This window comes from Pezoporus occidentalis, unplaced genomic scaffold, assembly GCF_034315485.1.
Source record: "Pezoporus occidentalis ecotype Australia unplaced genomic scaffold, CSIRO_AGI_Poc_V1 ctg141, whole genome shotgun sequence".
Classification (NCBI taxonomy): Eukaryota; Metazoa; Chordata; class Aves; order Psittaciformes; family Psittacidae; genus Pezoporus; species Pezoporus occidentalis.
Genome location: NW_026913220.1, coordinates 1,002,224 through 1,026,848, shown reverse-complemented (window position 1 = coordinate 1,026,848; position 24,625 = coordinate 1,002,224). Strand labels below are relative to the sequence as shown.

General features: G+C 40.3%; 1 protein-coding gene across 1 annotated transcript in view; it reads left to right on the top strand.

Moving 5' to 3' along the window:
* Positions 1-24,625, top strand: part of SYK (spleen associated tyrosine kinase) — a 52,306-nt gene that overhangs the window by 15,006 nt on the left and 12,675 nt on the right. The window contains exons 2-7 of the mRNA XM_062609824.1: positions 6,284-6,734; positions 8,150-8,310; positions 16,902-17,040; positions 18,445-18,523; positions 19,512-19,549; positions 23,913-23,981. Of these exons, the coding sequence (XP_062465808.1) occupies positions 6,321-6,734; positions 8,150-8,310; positions 16,902-17,040; positions 18,445-18,523; positions 19,512-19,549; positions 23,913-23,981 (900 nt within the window). The 5' untranslated portion in view covers positions 6,284-6,320. The remainder of the gene's footprint in view (positions 1-6,283; positions 6,735-8,149; positions 8,311-16,901; positions 17,041-18,444; positions 18,524-19,511; positions 19,550-23,912; positions 23,982-24,625) is intronic.

The window sequence follows — 24,625 nt, the reverse complement described above, 5'->3', positions numbered from 1 at the left end:
GAGAGAAGCCAGAGAGTTGTAGTCTATGGGGCGGAGTCTAGTTGGAGGCCTGTAACTAGTGGAGTGCCTCAAGGGTCAGTACTGGGACCAGTATTATTTAATATATTCATCATTGATTTAGATGAGGGAATTGAGTGTATTATCAGCAAGTTTGCTGATGACACTAGGCTGGGAGGAGTGGCTGACACGCCAGAAGGCTGTGCTGCCATCCAGCGAGACCTGGACAGGCTGGAGAGTTGGGCAGGGAATAACTTGATGAAATATAACAAGGGAAAGTGTAGAGTCCTGCATCTGGGCAGGAACAACCCCAGGTTCCAGTATAAGTTGGGGAACAACCTGTTAGAGAGCAGTGTAGGGGAGAGGGACCTGGGGGTCCTAGTGGACGACAGGATGACCATGAGCCAACACTGTGCCCTTGTGGCCAAGAAGGCCAGTGGCATCCTGGGGTGTATTAGAAGGGGGGTGGTTAGTAGGTCGAGAGGTCCTCCTTCCCCTCTACTCTGCCCTGGTGAGACCCCATCTGGAATATTGTGTCCAGTTCTGGGCCCCTCAGTTCAAGAAGGACAGGGAGCTGCTGGAGAGAGTCCAGCGCAGGGCAACTAAGGTGATTAAGGGAGTGGAGCATCTCCCTTATGAGGAAAGACTGAGGGAGCTGGGTCTGTATAGTTTAGAGGAGACTGAGGGGTGACCTTATTAGTGTATATAAATATATAAAGGGGGAGTGTCACAAGGATGGAGCCAGGCTCTACTCAGTGGCAAACAATGATAGGACAAGGCGTAATGGGTACAAACTGGAACACGAGGTTCCACTTAAACTTGAGAAGAAACTTCTTCTCAGTGAGGGTGACAGAACACTGGAACAGGCTGCCCAGGGAGGTTGTGGAGTCTCCTTTCCTGGAGACATTCAAAACCCGCCTGGACACATTCCTGTGTAACATCATCTAGGTGTTCCTGCTCCGGCAGGGGGATTGGACTAGATGATCTTTTGAGGTCCCTTCCAATCTCTAGCATACTGTGATACTGTGATACTGCGAGTCAGGAGGTAGCACTTACACTGTTTGCATTACAATGAGATGTGAATAACTAATTTAGGGCATAGGCAGCATGACTAGATGTACGAAGTGTTATTTTTTCTCTCACATTTTGTCCCAGCTGCTAGACACATAGAACATGTTGATAGACTTCTAAGAGCTGCAGTGTCTGTACATTTGTTTGGTTTTAGGAGGGCAGTTTGTAGGTATGATAAGCAGAGTCAAGGAAACCAGTCTTGCACATGAACAGCCCTTTTTGCTGGTCTTTCATTCAACATGTTGGTCAAAGCTTCTATCAGGAAAACTTCAATCTCCTTATAGAGGGGTCTATTGTGCCAAAAGTGAACTATTGGCCACAATTTTAATCTCAGAATTATAAGAAGTCTTTATGATACCCTTAGCATCCAGTGAGTGTATCACCTTCTCTGTTTTCTGTATCTGATATGATCATTCAGTTAAACTTGATATGCCTATACATGTTCCCCCTTTGAATAGTGGTTTGGAACATCTAGAAAGATTACAGAAATTTTACTTAGAGGCTGTTGACACTGTTGCTGTGCATACATATAATTTCTGGCTTGTGTGTATTCTGTGACTCCTTAATGAACAGGTATGAGGGGTTTTTCAGCATTTATATTAATACTCATAAACTTGCTGAATTATCAGCAGTGGAAAAACTTGGCACTGCTGATTATACAAAAAGACCACCAAAGAGAACTTGTGTCTGCGCAGCTCAACTTGAAGAGTATATAGTAAATACTGAGACTAAGCAATATGCTGAGGAGTAGCCTGATCTGAAACACATCAAAGTCAAAGTGAATTTTAACTTCAGTAGCGAGTACATCAGAAACTTTTGTAGCTAGGGAATGCAAATTTCCCCTCCCACCCCACTCAACTTTTACTATATTATTTTTAAATTTCATTGCAGAGCTCTTTATCCTTTATAGACATGAAGGTCCTAACATTTCTGTAAGTCCGAAACTAAAGGCATGGAGAAAAGAAACTTCCACGAAATACTTCTCTGAAAATAAATTTCCACAGATAGAGTGCTGTGGCAAATTCTGTTTGAATTTTGTTCACTGCAACATTACTGAGCTTTTTTGAACAGGTACTGTAGTCTAATGCAATTTTTGGCATGAGAAGTATAGGGAGCCCTTGAGGGCTGGCACACATACCCCAGCTGGTTGCCAGCCCTGGTTCGCCTGCCCCCCAAGGCAACCTACTTTGCTCACAGACGAGGTGGTGGCCTCTTGTTGGTTGCAGAGGCCTCAGGGCTGCTGCCCCTCCTCCTCGGGACTTGCCGTTGCCTCCCAGTGGAGTGCTCCCTGCCCCCGCTGGGAGTGGAGGGTCCGGGCACGGCCCCCTCTGGCTGCTGCTGGGGCTCTTCTTGCTGCAGTGGTGAAGGCACTGGAAGCAGAGGGGTGGCTGGGAAGCTCATCCCTGGTGGATCTTGCTGGGCTGCTGAAGGTCCCTGGGCCAGGGCAAGGAGACCTTCCTGCTGGCCTAGCAGATGGCGGGCCTCCCTGACACACCACTGCACAGCAACCCGGATAAGCTGTTGCACAAATGTCACAGTGCGGGTGTGGAGATAGACCCCAAGCATCTGGACCAGCACCTCTTCATTCATGCCATAGTTTGTCAGGAGGACCATGATGGTGTTCTCCACTATGGCTGCCTCCAGCCACCGGTTTCGAAAGATCTGCTGCAGCCTATGTTCAGCCCAGGACAGCACGGTCTCAAGGAGGGTCGGGTGGTCCTGAAAAAGGTTTATCCCTTCCTCAGTCTGGAGGTGGCCCACAGGATCCCTGGGCACCCCTTCTGCAGCCTGTGGATGGGATGCTCCAGGGTGATGGAAGTCACGGGAGGCTGGGCGACTGGGCATTTCTGCCTGGTGAATGATGACTGGTGGTGTCAGAGGTGATGTGATGATATGCTCCCTGTAGTCATCGTCTGCCTCCACTGTGTGCAAGATGGACTGGATCCTCCTCCTGCAGAGGGGGCACTCGGGCTTGATCTCAGCCCATTGCAGGATGCACTGGTAACAAAACTGGTGGAGGCATGGCATCACATAGCTTATGTCTTCCCAGCTGCCCAGGCAGATGGGACAGCGGTCTTCAGGCACCATGGCCATGCTCTCTACAGGCTGCAGTGGGTTGGAGGGAGTTGGTGATGTTGAGCTGCTCCCTGTCTCCGGTGCTGCAGCAGCGGGTGTTGTGCTAGGAAGAGAAGAGAGGCCACGGTCATTTGTTGGCTGGGAAGGAGGGAAGAAATGCCCAGGTCCTTCAAGAAGAAAACCGTCCCACCTCCCCAGGGTGAGGTGTCCCTGCACAGCTCACCTCTGCTGCTGTAAGCTCGACTCGGGGGTATTCTGGCAGGGCTGGGAAAATCCTTCAATAGCTCTGGAGCTGAGCCCTGAGAGCTGCAAAGAATGACTCTTAAAGCACAACACCAGCACAAAGGCCTTGCTTAACAGTCCAGACCTTGCAAACACCACAGCTGTGCCTGCTGCAGAGCTGCCAGTCCAAAGCACCATGCGCCAGAAGACCCTGTGTTAAAACATCTGTTCCTTAGTTGCAGCTTTGCGTTATGGACTTTCCCTTCTTACATGGTCTTCCATAAAGTCCTCTCCGCATGTGCTCATGTAACTCATTTAAAGGCTTTGGCCAGCTGCAAGTAGAGAGGTCTATTAACCCTGTTCATAAACATCCTGATTTTTTTTAATGCTGATTCCACAGACTGCTGGATGGCTTCCCTAAAATTTTACCTTTAGTTCAGTTGTGAAGGGCACATTGTTTTTACTGCTGTATCCTGCACAGCAATAGAAACAGGAACTGAACTTCTGATCCTTTCGTCTGCTTCTGTCCAAGCTTAATGCAAGGTGGGAAAAGAGAGCTGCAGTAACCTAAATAAAACACAGAAAACAGTATTTTGTCAGTTAACGTTCAGAGGTTTCATATTCAGTATATATACGTTTTTCTTAGTATATACACACTGGGAAAGAAATACAGGATATGCAGTGATGTTGTAAACACAAACAATGGGGTTTATTCTTTCATGTATTGTTGCCTTGTTAGTCTAAAGTCTGCATAATACACTACAGATAAGAGAGGCTGTCACTTATTTTGTATACTTAAGAGCATTTCAATATCAAGTTGTCACAATTGAACTTCAAAGACAAGGAAAATAAAAATTTTGTTAATACAATTGAGAGATACTCCCTAAGGAAAAGTTTAACACAGACAAATAATACAAACATAAGCACTTCATACATTTTTCATATGAATATAACTTTTCAGATTAAGTAATTTCACAGATGCAAAGGCAATAATAGGATTTTTGTTCTCTTTCTAGACTGAAGGAAGGTGTTGAACTGTCCTAAATGGAGATCCTTCCTTCTTAGGCTACATAAACTGTAGATGTAACAATCTGTGGCCAGCCTTGATTAAACAGTGTTGTTGCTTAACCCCAGACAGTAACTCAGAACCATGCAGCCATTCACTCGCCCCTGCTTTCCCTCCCCCCCCACCTCCGGGCAGGGTGGAGAGCAGAATCACAAGAATGTAAACCCCATGGGTTGAGATAAGAGCAGTTCAAAATATCAAGTATAATACAAAACTATTACTTCTAATAATAGTAACGATAGGGGAAATAACAAGGGGAGAGAATATAAAACTAAAAAGGAAAAAAAAACCAACAATAAACACAAGTGATGCACAATACAATTGCTCACCATCTGCCAACTGATACCAGCCTGAACCGAGAAGTGATGTGGGCCTTCCAGATGACTCCTCCCCCCCCCCCCAGTTTATATACTGGGCATGACGTGCTGTGTTATAGAGCACCCCTTTGGCTAGTTTGGATCAGGTGTCCTGTGTCTGCTTCCTCACGGCTTCTTGTGCCCCTCCTCACTGGCAGAGCATTGGATACTGAAAAGTCCTTGATCAGAGTAAACATTACTTGGCAACAACTAAAACATCAGTGTGTTATCAGCTTTGTTCTCAGGCTAAAACCAAAACACAGCACTGCACCAGCTACTAGAAGAAGAAAAAGAACTATTAGATTACATTACATTGCAAAGAGAAAAATAACAGCTGAACCCAGGACAAACAGTGATTGGACTGAGGAACCATTTGGAAGAGAAAGTATATGAGAAAGTATAAGAAAAACTCGTACTGTTCCAAGAAACAATAACTCGACCAGTGAACTCACCTAAGTAATTGTAGTTGTGGACCACTTCATCTGACCTAAAGATATGCTTGCAAATACTCTTGCTGGAGTGTTCTTCCCAGTATCCATTAGTCATTTAAAAGTCTCTAAAACAAGAATTAACCAAATTCAACTTTTGTATTCTGATGTCTTCAGTAACTTGAAAGAGAAAAAAGTAATTCCAGCACAATGCTTAGCTGTCCAGGCAGTGTAAACCACCAGTGAGGCTTAAAGAAAATAAATTTCTCTGTTGACAGTGTAGGTTAGAGACTGGGATAACTCAGGGAAGACAGGACACAAAAACATTGCTCCTGTAGCTAGAGTTCTGTAGAGTCCTTGTGCATATTTTTAAGGAATATATATTGAACTATAATAGTGTTACACTGTGTGTGTATATGATCTATATATAAAAACATGCTTTTTATTTTTTAAAAATAAAAGATGTTTATGCTATATTCATTATTATTCTTCAGAGATCGCGAACTTGATTGACTCCCGTGTTTTTATTGGTATTCTGCCTTCCTATTATGTAAGGTGACAAGACACTATAATTTTTTCATTATTATTATTGGTAAATCTCTGTGGAGAAGAATGTTAACTATTTTAATATAAGACTTTTGTCCATACTCAGCCCACATACTGGCATAAGCTACTCATAAGCAAAATTAGAATGGCACAAAACCAGAAAGAAAAACTTTTCACTGAATCTGTCTTACCTAGTTATTTCCTTGTCTTGGAAAACACCTCAAGGCCAGGACCAAAGGATAGATGAAGGTGTTCAGGAAAGTGAAAATGTCAGGACCTCTGTATGGCTAGGCAAAGAAGAAAAGAGGCAAAGAGTCAAAGGTAACTTGTTCAGTTATAGGAAACTTTTCTATTGCTTTATAACAAGGAAAAACTTCAATTGCGATTTAGAAAGAGCACTTCTAAGGTAAAACCAAAAATCTTTTAAAAAATGTGCTTCTGACATACCACATATGAATTGCCATGTTACTAGATTATTCTCTTATTTCCAGCTGATCCTCATGTCTCCGTCTGTTTTTCAGATACAGAATACTTTCGCTTCTTGGAAAAGAAAAAATCATGGCTTCCAGCACAGTGAACCCTGCTAACCATTTGCCATACTTCTTTGGCAATATTACACGTGAAGAAGCAGAAGAGTATCTGATGCAAGGAGGAGTGAGTGATGGACTATACTTGCTCCGCCAAAGCCGGAATTACCTGGGTGGCTTTGCTTTATCCTTGGCCCATGGAAGGAAGGTTCATCATTATACCATCGAGAGGGACCTGAGTGGCTCATATGCAATTGCAGGAGGCAAGTTGCATGCCAGTCCTGCTGAACTCATTAACTATCACTCAGAAGCAGCAGATGGCCTTATCTGTCTGTTGAGAAAACCTTTCAACCGACCACCAGGCGTTGAACCCAAAACAGGACCCTTTGAAGATTTAAAGGAGAACCTCATCAGGGAGTATGTCAAACAAACTTGGAATTTGCAGGTAAGTCCAGGATGATTTTGCCATACAGTGGTCTTTGAGTTAGGAGAAAAAAGAGATTGCAGTGTTTATTTCCAGCTATTACTGTTGCATACTGTGGCATTTTTTCACAGTGGAACCATAGCTGTTGAGTTTTGAGCAGTGGGGGTGGTTTTGGTTTTGTTTTGTTTTTTTTTTTTCCCAGTGCATGCAGTATGCTGGCCATAATAGTTTTCCTTAAATTTTACAAAACTTAGGAGCTTTATGATGTCTTTGGCTGGTATAGCCTTATTTACCATCTATCTATCTAGCACTAATCTGTGTCATCAGATTTCCACATGCGCCAAAATAGATGTAATGAACAAGATATAGAAATGGTTTGTTTATTGCTTTTGTTTCTGAATTTTTGTTCATTGATGTGCAGGCAGGCATGGTGACATGGTGACTTGCTTTGCATCCTCCCCTCTTAGCTGGCCTCCTGCCTATTTAAATTTGTCCAAAACAGAACTTGGTTTCTTAACTGCAGATACCGCTTATACATCTTTGGTACTGCCTGTGTCAAGCAGGTATGTTCCATGCTGGGGAAGACAGGTTGGATTTTTTCCTTAGAATGACTGTGAAGAAGCCAGTCCTAACATGGAAACACTATTGTAGGAGACTGCAGTGGGAATTTTGTTTCACCTTGGGATGCCATGAATTACCATTATGAACTAATGGAGTTACACTAGGTTTTTCATCTCTTTTGTTACTAGCAAGTAACCTTGTGTGTTTTGTTCTCTAAAGTATATCAAGCAATTCACAAACTGGAAAAGCCTGAATCTTACTGCAAGTGTTGAGGCTTACAGTTCTTTCTGATGAGTCTGAGCCCAGTCTAGAAGGAAGTTGATGAACTCAAGCTAAAAACTGATGAAACTAGGGGGTTTTGCCCTCAAATTCTGGGCCGAATTTACAAGTGGTAGGTTGTAGGTTTATAGGTATATAGGTTATATAAAAATATTAACATAGTTCACTCTAAAATTGGGACTGTCCTGCCTGCTTTTGGGGAACTTGTACTGATGTCCTCAACATAAACACATTTCAGCAGTTCAAAGCATGTTCAGTTTATTTCAGGAAACTGTCATAGGATACTGAGACTATGTATAGTTAGCTATGTCTCAGTGTAAAAATACGGTGTAATTTTCAGTTATATACTGATATATTAAAAGATTAATTTACTACTTACTTTTCTTTCTATTTATCAGAGGTAAAGGAAGAATTCCAGCTCTGTGATGTTTAGATTATTATACATTACTTTCTGGTTTAATATTTGCATAGCAACCAGATCTTTTCTTTATATATGTGAAGATTATAGATGTCCCAAAAGCAATCCTTTACTGGGAGTCTACCTGTCATGTTTTCAGTGCAGGAGACAGTTTGACTGTGTTTTTACCGCTCTCTAGGGGCATGCTCTTGAACAAGCTATCATTAGTCAAAAGCCTCAGCTGGAGAAGTTGATTGCCACTACAGCCCATGAAAAGATGCCATGGTTCCATGGGAGGATCTCACGGGAAGAGTCAGAACACCGTATCCTCATTGGGCCAAGGAACAATGGAAAATTTCTGTGAGTGCTTTTTTTCTGGTATTTTTGTTTACCACCACTGTTACTACACAGAACCCTTGAGTGAATCAAATGAGAGTATGCCCTAAAAGGCGAAAAGGCTTATTCACAGTGAGAGAGCCCAGTCGAGCATGATATACATGACATAATCATCCCTGTATTAAGCAAGTGCTTCCAAGATTAGGTTTCTACTTAGCTAAAGATGGGAAACCGTAGCAAAAGCGTGGATCATTGGTTTTTGATCAAGTACTAGGTTTAATTTTAAAGGGAGCCTAAGAGAAACTCAATAAAGAAAAATCCATTTAACTCTGTTTTATAACTGATAAACAGTACTGACTGTGGTAGGCTAACCTACCTACCTACCTGGTAGGCTGTCACACTCCCTCTCCTCAACATAACATGGGAGAAAACAGGATGGAAATGCATCATGGGTCAAAATGGAGACAAGAAGATCATATACCACTAACTCTCGTAGGCAAAACAAGATTCCTTTTGGGGAAATACAGTTATTCTGTTATCAGTTAAAATTGAGCTGGACAGTAAGAAACAAAGACAAAAACATAAATAAAACACCTTCCCCTCACACACCCACACCCCCAGTTCTCACAGGCTCAACTTCAGTCTTCACACCTGAATCCTTTCCCCACCAAGCAGCACAGGGGAGGATGGGTGTAGGGTGTAGGCTGCAGTGAGCCTGTAGCAGCATCTTTCTGCTGCTCCTTCATCCTCACACTGCTGCAACATGGGCTCTCCACAGGAAATATCCTTCAGGAAACATCCACCTGCCTGGAGGGCAATGATGTGGACACCTGCTCCACCATGCCCCTCCTGCAAGCTGCAGAAGACTCCGCTCTGGTGCCTGGAGCATCTCTTCCTGACTCCTCTGTCCTTGGTGTTTGTGCTGCCATTTCTGGTTTGTGTTTGGCTTTTTCTCTCCGCCACCACCCACCAAGTGTACATCTGTCCTTAATGATGTTTTCACAGAGGCAGACACCATATACATGGCTTGGTGGTGCCATGGTCTTGGTGGTGCCCTCCGCAAGTGTCTATTGAGGCCAGCTGGAACCAGGGCAGCCCCTGGCCTTGTCAGAGAGGCCCTACAGCATGGCTGCCACAGTCTGGCCACTTGCACCCTGTACACTGACTCACCAAAGTTGTAAAAATACAAACCGCCTGTTGGGATCTATAACTGTCAGTTTCCCAGGGACAGTGCTGGTGCTTGGTTTTGTACTTATGCGATAAACGGAATTGCTTTTACCTTGGTAATGCCATTTTCTGTCTGCCACTGTCTGCATTTACTCGACCTTGTGATGTTTTGTTTTCTGAGTGCAAATGCGTCATTTAGGGTAGTGACTAACATCCATCACCTCATGAGGATTAGAGCCAGGCAAAATCTTCTAGCAAAAAAAGATTTTCTTTGGAAAACCCTCATTTGAAAACGTGTTTTCACTGAGCATTTTTTTTTCCCTCTGTCCCCCAGTGGAAGTATTTATATGATAGAAAATGAAGCTTAAGGGTCATGAACAGGGAAGGATCACTTAGAGCTGTGCAATTCCTGAGAGAAATTTCTTCACCCACTTACGTGGTCGTCTTCAGCACTTGACTATCTTTGACTTTTTTAAAGCTAGTCCAAAGTAAAACGCCAAGAGTGAGTGCAGGATGGGTATGCTTCTACAGTACCCACTCTTTCACTTCACTGATTTGCCATAATTATGTCATCCAGGTGGTCATTTACCAGTTGCTTTTGTTGCCATTTGTAACAAAAAAATTGTTATAAATTTGTTAGAATTTTTGTTACAAAATTTGGCGGATCCGAAGATTCCCCTTATCACAGATTAATATTTTCTGAATTATTCTTCCTGTAGCACAGAAGTTTCATTGGTTTGATGAATGTAGTCACTGTCACAGAATACAAGCACAGCATTACCATGCTATCACTCCTTTTCATTGCCCAGTGATTTTCATAGTGTCTTTTTCTACATTTTAGACACAGGAGCAGGTGATCTGAAATAAAGCAGCAACCCCTTCTTTTGATGGCTTGTTTTTTTTCTATTAAAAAAATCCTACTTTCTGAATTAACATCTTACCAAATCAGTGCTATTTAATCAGTGACCTGAGTCATGTATTAAAACTTGCAGATTTTCCAGTTTCTTTCTTGCACACTTTGGTTTCTGTGTGGTCAAAATGCTTCTCTTTGGGGATATATATATATATGTATGATTTACTATTTTTATTCAGAGAAATGGTTCTCTTAGCTATCATTTCTTAGCTAGATGTGTGCTTTGGAGTGAAGGAGTGTAATATTTTTAGCAGACTTGACATTTTCAGTCTCTTTTGTAGACTCTGGTCTCTTTTTAATCTTCTATAGTTATTTCTGCAGCTTTAAATGGAAATACTCCTAAGCATTTTCCTGTTCCCCCTAGGGATGTTCTGGTGCTGTTTGCAGTGACGTGCTCAGTGAGCTTCAGAGGGGGCAGTCAGACCTCTGTGGGACTGCGTATGTCAGCGGGTGCCTATCTATAATAGTTCTCTAGAAATCAGGCAGCTGCTTTCTCATGAGGTAGATAAACCCCACAGAGGGGAAAATGCAAAATTCAAACTATGTACCAATAGAGCTTAGATAGTATGAAGATATAACTGACAGTATGTTGAGCTTGAGTCCCTCTTACTTAGTATGACACTATTTACTTCTGTACAGTGCTTTATGATGCATTAGTTCTTCTTGCACAGACTGCCTATCTGTCAGGTTTAGAACTTAGTAACCACTTAGCTGCCCTTTACTCTTACTCTCCTGGGGAAGAAAACAGGGTTAGCTCTTCATCTGCCCCATAATTCAGCAGCCAGAGCAGCAAGAGAAATAATGTGATGATTGTTTGTATCAGAGACTGGTGATCTCTGCTCAGTAGACCTAGATCTCTGCTCCTCTAGATCTCAGCTCAGTAGACCTAGAGGCTCATCAGAAATAGAAAAGAACTGTCTAATTTGGACAGGTTTTCTGTTTTCTGCATATGTGATTTGCCTAACATGGGCTTGCTCAGTACATTTTGAGAAATAAACCACTCATTAGTTAGATAACTGAAACAGCAGCAGCAAAATTTCTGAGTGCTAGAGAGGTGCGTTTTGTATTTCAGGCCCAGGCATTGCATACTTTTTCACTACCTATCAGCAGCGCATGTCGGTATTTTCTGTCCATCTGTAGGCTGAAGGCTGTGGATTTGAGCTTGTGAATGTAGCTGGTCAGGGACTGTTTCTCTCAAGTTGGTCGATACATTCAAGCCTGGTAGCTGAGTGAAAGGTAAAACTTAGAAACATTCAGTGTCTAAGAGAAGTTCAGGTGTTAAGATGTGACTTGGAGCCTGGGAAAATAGGAGGAAGGTAGGTTTTCAATGAGATGTACTATGAGGCTATTCAACATAAACAGGTGCTAGTATTTGACAAAAGATAATCTTGTTTATTAAAATAATACATTTTAAAAGGCTAGAATATTTCTCTATAGTCTTTCACAAGGGTCTCTATAACTTCAGTACACCAGAAATCTGCTAACAGTCTGACATGCGTACCTTGAAACAAAATCCAGTACTGCAGTCTCTGTGAGAACACATCTATCACCCAGATTTCTTAAGTGATGCTTTGCAGCACAAGAAGATTATCAAATCTAGGTTTTTTTTTTTTTAAATACCATAAATATGGAAAGAATTTAAAAGCTTCCTGAATATGAATAGCATTGTGAATCTAACACAGTGACTCATCCAAGCATCTCATGGCATCTCATGATATCGAGTCTAAACTGTCCCTTATTTCTCACAACAGTTAGCACTAGTAAAACAATTTAGAAATAAAAAGTTTTGAAGTGCAGTTTTCCGTAAGTCTTCTTGTCTTTTGTCTGACCAAAAATCTGTGGGTTTGATACATGTAGCAGCATATGTGTACATTAATCTTACTGTCTTCCACTAGGGATTTACCACTGGTGGAGTGCATTCTGAGCTAGGTGATTTATCTGATGTTTAAAGTATTCTTTAAATAAATCTATCAGTATTGTTTGCATCCATAAATGGAATTGGACAGCGTTAATATCAGACAAAGAGAAAACAGTCCTATTAGACATGAGCTTAATTCAGAGATGTTAATGATGAAGCTCCTCTTCAAACTACCAAGCACTTGCTAGGCTTAGATGACCTAAAAAATTTTCCAAGATACATGAAAAAATACAGACATTGAACCATGCTTCTGGAGATTCCCCTCCACAGCAACCTGGATGATGCCCACAGCTATTTGGGAGAGGTGTTTGCTGATCTTCAGTGAAGTGCACTGTTAGGTGCCACTTGCAGACCATTACAGCAGGGCTGTGGCTTCTGAAGGCTATCTATACACTGCTTTAGCAGCAGAGTGGGTTGGGGGTGTGAAAAAAACACTGAGATATCTGACTGAGATAGCTGTATCAAGAAAATCCCATGTTACAGGTGCAGTTATACAGCAGAGCTACTTGTTAAGGAGCAAATTTTAGTGGAGCATAGTGTATTTTGCTGGCAGGGTAATGCCAGCATTGCTGGCAATGCCGGCTGAATAGTCTGCAATGATGCAGTCATTCTCGCAAAGGTGTTTCTTCACTGTGTAGCTTACTAGCGTGACCACGAATTAAAGTTTTAGGTTGTATTGTAGATAGCAGTAGTGTGTGCCTGAGCTAGCTCCTAAATTCTACAGTATGCTGACATTTCTGAAACAGCTTTTAATGTGTTACTAAACAGAGAAATTATAACCCCAAGAGAACACAAATGTAGATGAAGACTGCACTCAATCAATTTTTTCCTTTGTATGATCCTTTTACAGATAACATCAAGGTCATTCCTTATTGCACTCCAACTCAGAATATGTGCAGTCATATTTGAAGTGATAATGACTAGCCATATTGTTAATAATGTTACGAGAGAGAGATATTCATACAGGCGGACAAGCAGGGAATGGCTGGAGTTTGATCAGCAGTGGGGAATGTTGATATCTCTGACATCAAGGAAGCTGTTATAACTGAGAAGGCAAAGCAAGGCTGAGAACAAACTTTTAACACACCTTTGGATTCAGGAATGATAATATTTCACACCATTCCTAAAGCAAGCATTTTACTAGTTTATTTCCTTCATTATTCTCCACTGTAGAATGCTGTGACTTCTTTCCTACACAGTCAATGAGGCATATTGTAATAGCAGTTTATTCTTTTTTTACCCTCAGGGAATTTTTTTCCTTTAGAAAAAAGAGATCAGTTGGCTTTTCACTTGGAAGCAGAAAAAACAGACATTCGTTCTTTTCCCTCCAAGCAAAAATAGAGATTCTACCAAATGAGAAAACAGATAGCTATTTACACACTTTGTAATGATATACCAAATACTTCCTGGTTGCTATTTTGATTACATTCACAGAAACATAAAAAATACTCAAAAGTACACTGCATGAAAATTTAAATCAATAAACCTTTTTTACATTGCATTGCATAACAATTTGAGTTTCTCAGATCTTTCTAAAATTGCTCTTTTAAAATGTATGTCTTAGAAAATCTGGATACCTTGGTGCTTCTCTCATGTATCTATGTATTCAAATTTGCTTTCAGTAACATTGTTCATTATCAGTGGTTTCATTGTTCATTATCACTGTTTCTGATTAATCTCAGTGTGTGAAAAGATTGTTTATTTACAGGTGTTTCTTATCTGTATATTCTCACTCTGTAGATTTGTATTTCACTACAATTGCCATGAAACTGAGGACCAGGTGATATTTCACTAGTGGCTTCCTTCCTTGTTGAAATACTTTTTTGGTTTTTTATATACAGCTTTTTAAAATGAAAGATTCTTTTGTTGTTGTTATCAGTACTGTCTGTAATTTCCAAGCACATTGAGGCAGATAGTGCGTTTGGAATTTCAGGGTTTTTTCGTTTCATAGGAGAATTTCATATATGAAGCAAGACCCCAAATCTAACGTGATAGCCCGTAGTAGTACAGGCAGCATCCTCAAGAAGATGTGAAAACCTTGATTTCAATTTTAAGAGGTTTCACTTTATAACCTTTCAGTTTGAGCAGCCTTTTATTTGGTACCATTTTTTTGAATACCATTTTTCACAGTATCAGTACTGTAAGATATTGGGTATAGTGTACCCAAATGAAGTTTTGGAGGCTTAGTCTAACCTAGGCAGCCATTATCACAGTCTTCATAACCAAAATGAAATTGCAAATCATGGTCTGTGACTGTACTTGTCACCAAAGGTAGTAAAAGTTTTTGGTTTGATCTATGATGGTAAGTTCTGTGAGAGCACTTTTTTTGGACCAGTAAGGGATCTCATTGCCAAAACTGAGACTTAGACCCTTATTTGGTTGTTGCTTCAATGCTCTTGACACTTCTGCTCTTCAGACCTGTGTTGGAAGATAGTAGTACCTCCTGTTGTGTTCTGCAGGGATCCAATTTGTCCTGGAGCTGACTGGCTACAGTTTAAAAAAACACCTGGGCTATAACCCCAAGAAAAAGAGGCTGTGTCTGGGAACTGGTCAGTCGTAAGTGTTAGAATGGAGATTTTTTTGTGCATGCTGTGATAGGGGTGTCTGGCCGAAGTTGCTGTGACTGTGAACTGCAGATGTCTTCAGAGTTAATGTACCTGTTGGAGTGGGGGAAGGGATTGCTCAGAAATGCTCTCTTAAACCTGAACTCTTCCTAAATCGTGCACTGAATACTGATAGGACTGTTTGCATCTATGCCATGGTCCCTAGAAATCAGGACTCTTCTCCCATTGATGAATGTGATTTCAAGAAATGTTTACAATGCCACTTGGAACAGTAAAAACTCTTGCAAATGAGAATCGGTTTTAGTAGAGCTAATTGTGTTGGAACCACCATTTCCTCATGAGAAACACAAAAGACATTTTTTACTAGGAAACAATCCATTGCATTTTTATAATCTTACGTATGCTGAACAGAAATCTGAGTGCAACGAAATGCTGTTCATTTGTGTTATAGAAACAATGTCTTACATTCTGAAAATATTTTTCAGCCTTATTTGGTAAAAGAAAGTCACAGACAAAGTAAAAGCCGTTCTTCCTTTTAACAGAACCTGTTGCTCACCACTGGTCAGTCATCACAGGAAATCAGCACTCTGAGAAAATATCTGAATATCATGAAAGACCAGATTGTGGTGTTTCAAGTTGCTTTAGAGATACTAGGCAAGTTACTTTGGTTTCAGAAAAAAGGCTGACCTTGGTTCTTTTTTTTTTAGCCAGTGTCCTGTTCACATCTTATGCAGCAAGAATCACTGCTTGGAAAAAAAACAGTTGCATGAGCAGTTCAGACAAAACACCTTTAGTTCAGCCTTGAGTGGGTCAGCTGAAGAGCAGAATTTACTGCCTCTGCAGTCTTCTGAGATATGGTAGCAAGGACTAGTGTTACTCACAGAAAAGTTTCACAACACTTTAGTGAGCATATCCTGCTATATTTCTTTTCGGGACTTTTAAAAAATTCAGGGGAGAATGAGTAGATTTCTAAGCACAATGGAACAAGTAATGTTTCAGTGTTGCTGAATCTGGGTTTTTCGTAAGACAAACCCATTATTCCAGAAAATTTTAATCTAGCTCTATTTCTGTTGCACTGACAGCAGCAAGTGAACATAGGCAACTTAAACTAAAAGAAAAAGCATACTTTCTAAACTCAGAAGTGCTATGGAACTAGTATAAAACTCGTATCTACTCTGGGAACAGGCACCAGAAGACACTGGTCCCAGTGTGAGCTAGCCTTGAGTACACATAAAACAACTCTGCCAGTCTTCAGAGGCATCTCAGGTGTTACTTGCAGATCTCCTGTAAGAAAATCATCCTGCCTACCTATGAATTCTAGACAATGTCTTTACATTTTTTGATTTCTCACTGCTGAAGTTTAAACCAGATACATACTCCCAACACCATGGAAATTTCATGTGAATTTCATTTGAAACCTGCAAAGCACTAATGTCTTCACCAAAATTTTAAGAATTTATGATTACAGAAACGTATGCTTTTCTTTACATTCCCAGTCAAACAAGATGCTTCAGTGCACAAAGATTTTCCCTTTATTTGTTATTTCACATTATGTTTTTTTAGTATTTTATCTTCTGCCCTTACTGTCATCTCTTTATTTCAAAATAAGAGATATGAGAGAGAAATCTTGCTTTAGCGAAGGCAGTAATCTGTTGTTTTTAATTCTAGGTCAACTTTAGAGGACACTGAAGTGTAGCTGTTTGCATATGCTGAATCCTGCTCTCAGATTTCCATGGGCTTTGCAGGCCTTCAGTGCATAAGCCTTCAAATGCTTCCTTGCTTGGAGAGTGCTTTGTGTGCTGCACAATGTTTTGTAGCTGCCTAGCAAAGAGCTCCACATCCTGAATTTTTTTGTTGTCATCTCTTGCCTTTTGTGGGAGAAAAAAAAAAAATAGGGAATTATGTCTAAACCAAATGACACCAAGGAATTAATGAAAAGCTTAACAAAATGTCTTTAAAAGTTGCAGTGCTGATTTTATTTGGTTTTAATTCAAAAGCTTAAATGAAAGGGTGATTTTAAAAATAACCATCAGAATCTCTCTTATTTCTACAGTATCCGAGAAAGAGACAGCAATGGTTCCTATGCCCTGTGTCTGCTGAATGATGGAAAAGTACTGCATTACCGTATTGACAGAGATAAGACAGGGAAGCTCTCCATACCGGATGGGAAAAGATTTGACACCCTCTGGCAGGTCTGTTAAATTTGAATCACTTGGATATCTGTCATCATATTTCTGTGTAACTGAGTAAGGCAGCTTGTTTTATGACGCTGTGTGACAACAGTCTTAATCTAAACAGCAGCATCATTTGGCAGGTTATTTTTCATATATTTCAAACTTTATGTGGTTTCTACACAGGAAGAAAACATATGTTAGGATACACATAGCTTTACTATGTAAGTGTAGAGAGTTTGATCTTTTTCACATGTGATATTGCAGCTTGGGACAGTTCAAAATAGCTGTAATTATTATGCAGGCAGCTGAATATTATCTAGAGTGGAGGACCATTTGCATTTGCAAGAGATCAATAATAGCTATGCTAGGTACAGTCTTTTGCTAATGAGCTTATAACAGCAAGAAACAGAATTCTAGGAAGCACAAAGGAAATGGTTTAAGATGCTGTACACATACTGCATTCTTTAGCTTTCTAATATTCTACCTTAAAGGCTGAAAAAACATCGTTTGCTGATGGTTACCACCAAAATATGTCTGAACCCTGGTAAAGATTAAGCAATTAAGGAATTCATAGTTGACTATGTCATAAATGGTAATAAAGTGAGTATTGGAGAAATGACTGTGTAAATTGAAAATGCTAAGCGAATTTAAATCTCTGCAGAAATCTCTTACGTCCTCTTTGCTGAAAATTCTATTAAAACAAGTAAAGTGAGCCACAAATCTAAAATATGAGTCTTTACTTGTATATATTCATTCTTAGCCTTTCCTGTAAAAGTCCTGCATATTACTTTCCTGGAGTCAGTGGAAATTTAAAAGCAGCTATGCTGTCTTACAAGTTTTTCAAATATGTCTGCAACTTTTTCACTCACAGACCCCCCTCCTTTATACCCAAATGTACCAAAGCCAAAATACCAGTAATAAAATGGCATGGTGAGGACAACCCAGGAGCAAAAATGGCCACAACTGTTGGTGCTATACATTTATTAATTCCTTACATCCCACTGCGACTTTGTGGGCCAAAGAAAGCATTGCTTATGAGGACAATTCCTGCACTGTAGTTATACCTATTTTGGGGAAGAAAAAAAGAAAAAAAAACAAACTGACTTATAAAAAGAAGTGATTTGCTCAGAGGTACAAAGGTAGCAGAGCCGGCTGTGGAATCCTGAGTCTTACAAATTCCTGGATCAGGTTCCAGATTCATCCATAAGGTTACATCAGAAACAAATCCCTGCTAAAGAGAAGTAAAGATGAAGTAAGAACATGTGCAATAAAGATCTGCTGCATGCCCTGTTCACTTGCTGTAATATGTACCAATCGTACATATGCACACAGTTTTAAAGAGACAATTAATTATATCATCTTTACCTTTTCATATCTTTTTCTCTTCTTTTCTCTTTTTTTTTTCCCCTCTCATTCTGGTAGTTAGTTGAGCATTATTCATACAAACCAGATGGATTATTAAGGGTTCTTACCATTCCCTGTCCGCTTGGCTCAGAAAATGGTGAGTTATTCCTATTATTTTAATATGTATAAGTAACCATGGTAATGATGATAAAGATGTGTGCCTTTTTTCCACTTGCCATGTAGGTGGGTACAGATTAAGGTAGATTAAATTTGGATTAAAAAAAATATATATAAGTTTCCAACTTTTCAAATAAGTTGTGTCAGACCATGCAGAATAGAGGCAGATCCTGCAGATTAAGGGAGGCTCCCAAGTCCAGTTATGGCTGGCTCTCAGTTGACATCAGTCGAGAATGTGCTTTGCTTCTTGAAGTGGCTGTGTGTGTTACGTGGCCCCCACACACTAACAAGGTGGTCATCCTGGCACTCCTCCAACTGTCCTTGTTCCAGGCTGAGACCAGCATATCAGCAGCAGTGCTATAGGCATTCAAGTTGGGTGCAGTTGCACCCAGTGTTGGAGAAAACAGGGCAGAACAAGGGATTGGCTGCACCTGATGTTGAAAATGGGGGTCAGAGAGCCATTCTTTGATAATCTGGGAGAAGGGGAAGGGATGGTGGTGTGGGGGGTGTGCCCTGAGGTTCAGTATATTCTTTGTCCTGTTTCTCCTTTAATGTCATATTAAATACTGATGAGACCTTGTCCTTCCTCTTGCCCTGACTGTCAGGGAAAAAAAAGATGATTCTGCTCAATCATTGCCTAACTTGTGCTATTCCAGAAGTGGTGTTCTTTTTCTAAGGCCTTCTGTCATTCAAACTAGATGTCGGTGCCATGGTGGGAGGATATGCCCATACTTATTCTGCTTCATCAAATCACTTTAGGCACTACCCATACTTTTGGCTCTGTGGCAGCAAGTACCAGAGTCTGCTGCACATTGGAGACAAAAGGAAAGAGGGTTGGTAAGAAGAAAATGCACTGTAATGTAATGCAATTTAAAAAATAGAAAGTTGGTTCCCTATGTAAAAGTTTATGTTCTTATAGTACATTTCTCACCTTGCTCAGCATCCTTCCACATGTGATTATTTTACAGATAACGTTGGTTTTCCTTTTCCTGGACCCCCTTCTAAGGTAAGAGTAGGTGGTGATATAGCAACAGCATTCATTTGAGAAGACTTGCAGTCACATACTGCTCTATGAAGCCTAATGCTTGTATATTGTTAATCAGTGAATTTGTTTTTATAGGTATATAAGTAGTAGGTTGAAAAGAATAAGCCTAATATATTCTAGCATGGTTATTGCTTTCATCAGAGTTTTGCATGAGCTGTTCGTCGTTTAATTTTGTGAACTTCTTTTTTATATATAATGTATGCAAAAATCAGTATTTATCATATGCGGAATGCCTCATTGATCATCATTCTATAGTGACTGTATCAACATTAGGAGGAGAGATAATGCCTTGTCCATTTTGAGAATCTACTGGCTGAAGTAGAAATTGAGGTTCAGTTTTTTTTAGATTAGGTGTGTGCACCTAACAGCAGACTTTGCAGAAGGGTTTAATTCTTTGTGTACTGGGGAAGTTCTTTCATCAACTCCATGAAGAGTGAGCAAGCCCATCCGTGATTATAATTGCCTAAGTTCTTAGGGTCCATTGATTAGAGGAGCCACCTGAGGTGTAATACATAACACCATCTCGTTCAGCTGTAGCTGATCTCATCTGAAATCGGGAGTTTAATTTGGTTGTGTCACTACGCCCTGGAGAGCCTGATCATCTAAGTCATTATCTCAATGCAGTCCCACATCATAGAAAAAATATTTTTGTTTAAATAAGCAGTTATATTTACTTCAGTACCTGTGGGTCCATGAACAACCATTCTCCTGCCACAACCTTCTGAAAATCAAGTGCCCCGTTAAATCATTGGAAATTACGCAACCAAAATTGCCAAAATTATGCAACCAAAGTCTTACTGTAGGTATTTAACTTTTCAAAGAAGTAGTAACAACCCCCCCCCCATGTATCTGACAAAGTTGATTGATATTTAGGACTGTGCAACAGAATAAACCAACCTCTTCTCACCAGCGCATTGCAGTAATACCACCCCAGTTGTTGATGATGCTTTACAGGTGAAAACGTAGGTCATGCTGACAGGATGTGATTAATCTTGGCTAACATTAATGAATTTAAATCAAGAGCCAGTCATTCAGGAAATGACAAAGGCTTGCTTTTGAGGAATTTGAAGAGAGAGAGAGAGATGGTCGCACCCAGTGAGTTGCAGTCAACAGCTCGATGTCCAAGAGGAGATCAGTGACAAGTGGACCCTCCCCCTCTGGGGTCAGTAGTGGGACCAGGGATGTTCAACATCTTTGTTAGCGACATGGACAGTGGGACTGAGTATACCCTCAGCAAGTTTGCCGATGACACCAAGATGTGTGGTGCAGTTGACACACTGGAGGGAAAGGATGCCATCCAGAGGGAGCTTAGCAGGCTTGAGATGTGACGAGTGCCAACCTCATGAAGTCCAGTAAGGCCAAGTGCAAGGTCCTGCACCTGGACTGGAGCAATCCCAAGCACAACTACAGGCTGGGTGGAGAAGGGGTTGAGAGCAGCCCTGAGGAGATCTTAGTGGTCTTGGTTGACAAAAAAAACCTCCACATGGCCCAGCAGGGTGCGCTTGCAGCCCAGAAAGCCAACTGTGTCCAGGGTTGTATCAAAGGATATGGTTGGCCAGCAGGTCAAGGAAGGTGATTCTACGTCTCTCTGCTCTCATGGGACCCTGCATCCAGTTCTGGGGCAATAGCACAAAAGGGACGTGGACCTGCTTGAGTAAGTCCAGAGGAGGGCCATGAAAATGCTCTGAGGGCTGGAGCATCTCTCCCATGAAGACAGTCGGAAAGAGTTGGGCTTGTTCAGACTGAAGAAGAGAAGGCTCTGGGGAGACCTTATAGCAGCCTTCCAATACCTTAAGGGGTCCTACAAGAAATTTGGAGAGGGACTTTTAACAAGGACATGTTAAAATGTGATAGAGCAAGGGGGAATGGCCTTAAGGTGACAGAGGGAATATAGATTACACATTAGAAAAAATTCTTCACTCTGAGGGTGGTGAGGCACTGGCACAGGTTGCCTAGAGAAGTTGTGGCTGCCCCATCACTGGCATTGTTCAAGGCCATGTTGGATGGGACTTTGAGGAACCTGGTCTGGTTGCAGCTCCCCATGGCTGGGCATTGGAACTAGATCATTTCTAAGGTCTCTTCCAACCTACACCATTCTGTAATTCTATGAGATTTAATTCCACCCTTTAACTTCTCTAGCAATAGCTGACTTAAATATGCTTGGTCACTTTTTTTTTTTTTGCATACAACCATTAATGATTTCAGGATTGATCAGTAGTAGTTATGTTTAGGAGTCATCATGATAGTTAGAAGGAAAAGATATGAGTGAGGGTGTTAATTGCATATTTTGCAAATATTCTCCTAAAATAATGTTTAAAGTTACAATATGTTTGACATTCTGAACTTCTTTAAACTGAAATCTGAATGTTGTGTTTTCTTGAGTTTTCTCAAACAAGCCTGTTAAGTTACTTTCCTGTAGTATAAATATAGAAACAGAAAGTGAAAAAATCTAAATTAATATTACTGCTTATGGAGCTCAAAGACTTCAGTTACTGTTGCCAGGTTGTCATACATTAATATCGTCCTCAGTAACTTACTGAAGACCATTTGTGTAGCTCTTCTTTTGTATGCAGGGGCTAAAATACAGTGATTTAGATTGCAAAAAAATGCATCCTGAAAAGAACAAATACAATCACAAGATCTTACATAGAGGGTATGGAATCTATATTCACCATCAGAATTAATACTGCTTTTTAGAGTATTTCTGAAGTACTGCATGTTTTTTATTTTACAAAAGGAATTGCCAAAATATATGAATTGGGATTATGAGTATTTGAACTAGGTGCAAAAGATTTGTGTTGAATTGGAGAACTGTCCTAGAAAAAAGAAGGTGAAGTTAAGTAGAAACTAGCTCAAGGCACTGTACTTCTAATAGCCAGCTGTAGAACACAGGATGATGGGGAGCAGGAACAGATTTTCAGGGGAGATGATGCCTGTAATGAATCAGAACAGGAACAAGGACCAGCAACCATCATGCTGGTACAAGAAAGGGAAACATGAGGAGTTTCCAGCTTGTTCAATACTCATAAGGTCTCAGCTGGAATACTTTCACCAGTTTTTGGCACTGCACCGAGGAATGTTAGCCAACAGGAGATAATGCAAAGCCAGGCAACAGGAAAAATAATGACTTGTGAGAATAGAGTGGTTAGGAAAAAGGGAGCAAAATTGAGACAGAACATGATTAATAGCTGAAGAATGGAGGGGAATGGCCTGTTCTGAGGGGCAATCCAATGCTGGTGTTCCTATCTAGACCTATTTTTCAGTAATTATTTTATTTTATTTTATTTTTTTAATATCTTAATGCCTGAAATACACTGGTGAGATTCCAAAGACATAGTGGAGAGCATGACCAAATATGAAGTTGCTTGGAAGCTAAGAGAGTATATGACCACTGGGGAAAGATCTGCTGGATGGTATCCAAAGCAGACTGTCCAATTAATTTAACCAGAAACTGCTGGTGTGGTTGGAGTAAATTTTACCACATCAAGAAAGCAATTTTATTAAGAAAGCTAGGAAAGATACTGATCCTAACCACTAGAAAAGCTAGCTTTTGAGAAAAATAAAAAGTAAAAAAAGGTCAAATTGGGTTTTTTGAAAGTTCAGAACATCCAACCATAAGTCATTTTAAAGGTTGTTTAAAGTAACTGAAAATGTGGCTCAGATAATTATTTCAACCTGAGCATCAGCCTAAATGCTTGGTCATCACAGTTTTAATTAGGCAGGTAGGTGCTCTGTTACCCTAGAAATGCTAATTAGTCCCATTTAATTAAACAAATGCATTATAGTAAGGTATATTTGTATTTCTTTTAAAAATATCTTCATACAGAACATAAGTGCACATTTAAAACCTAAAGCCTGTTCATTTTTGTTTGGAATTAATATCAGTTTGTGTGCTTTTTGCTTCAATAGCCACGTTGTTGTAAGACCAAGGTTTGCTTCAAATCTTGCTTAATTAAATCAGACTTGTAGCCACCAAAGTTATTGTCTGATTTACATTACTAGATGTGTGCTAAAGTTCAATAACTCAGGCAGGAGAAACATACTGTGTAAAAGATCTGGGGAAAGGACAATGTGCATGAATTTAAAAACTGCGTTAAGGTATATGGATATATTCAAGATGGCTTGAAAGTAACATAGTTGAAAGAAAATTTTGTACTAGTATTTCCTGTAGTGCATTTGTCTGATGCATCATATGTGTACTTGCAGGCACACACAAGGGAAAGGTTGGGAGTGTTTTATTCTTGTATACTACATCTGCTTTGTAAAATACCTTTATTTATTTTCCTGACATATTTAATGTTCCTTTTGATCTTGTGGTTTCTAGAGTTGGGCAGGAGGTGGAATTATCTCAAGACTCAAATCGTACACCTTTCCAAAGGCTGGCAGCAAAAAGGTGCCTCATATAGTCTCCTCAGGTTTTTGAATGAGTTAAAAGGACTTATATTTGACTAATTTCACTCTTTTGTTTTACTCCCCTCATTTGGCTTGCTATTATAGATGTGTGTCTTGGCTAATAACAATCTGATTGTGAAGATTTTTTTAACTTTCTGCTTTTTTCCTAATCATCTGCATAAGTATGGCCTTGATTTTGTAACTAAAGCAATAGTTTTAAAGAAGTTTTTAAAACTGTGGGACTATTTTTAAGTAATTTCTCACATCCCAAAATTTTAGCGCAGATCTCAAAATGTCTGCAAATAAAATGTGATAAAATGCTTTTCAAAAAAACAGTCACTTACAGCAGAACAAAGTGATATTTCTACTCCGAAATATCATTCCTAATCAGGAGATTGGCTTGCTTACGTAATGATACTGAGCACATTTAGGGAATGATTTGTTAATAACGGCCACAAAGTATATTCTTACAGAACCAGTGTGCACAAATCTTGTTATGCATTCATGCTAATTACGTTTGCACAAGTGTAAGATGTCACAAGACCAGGTAGAATGGGAAAGGTGATAATCAGGGAGTCAAGGGAAATCTAGCTGTGTGCTAATGAAAATGCTGTTGCAGAAGATTGTGTTTTCCAGCAATTGATG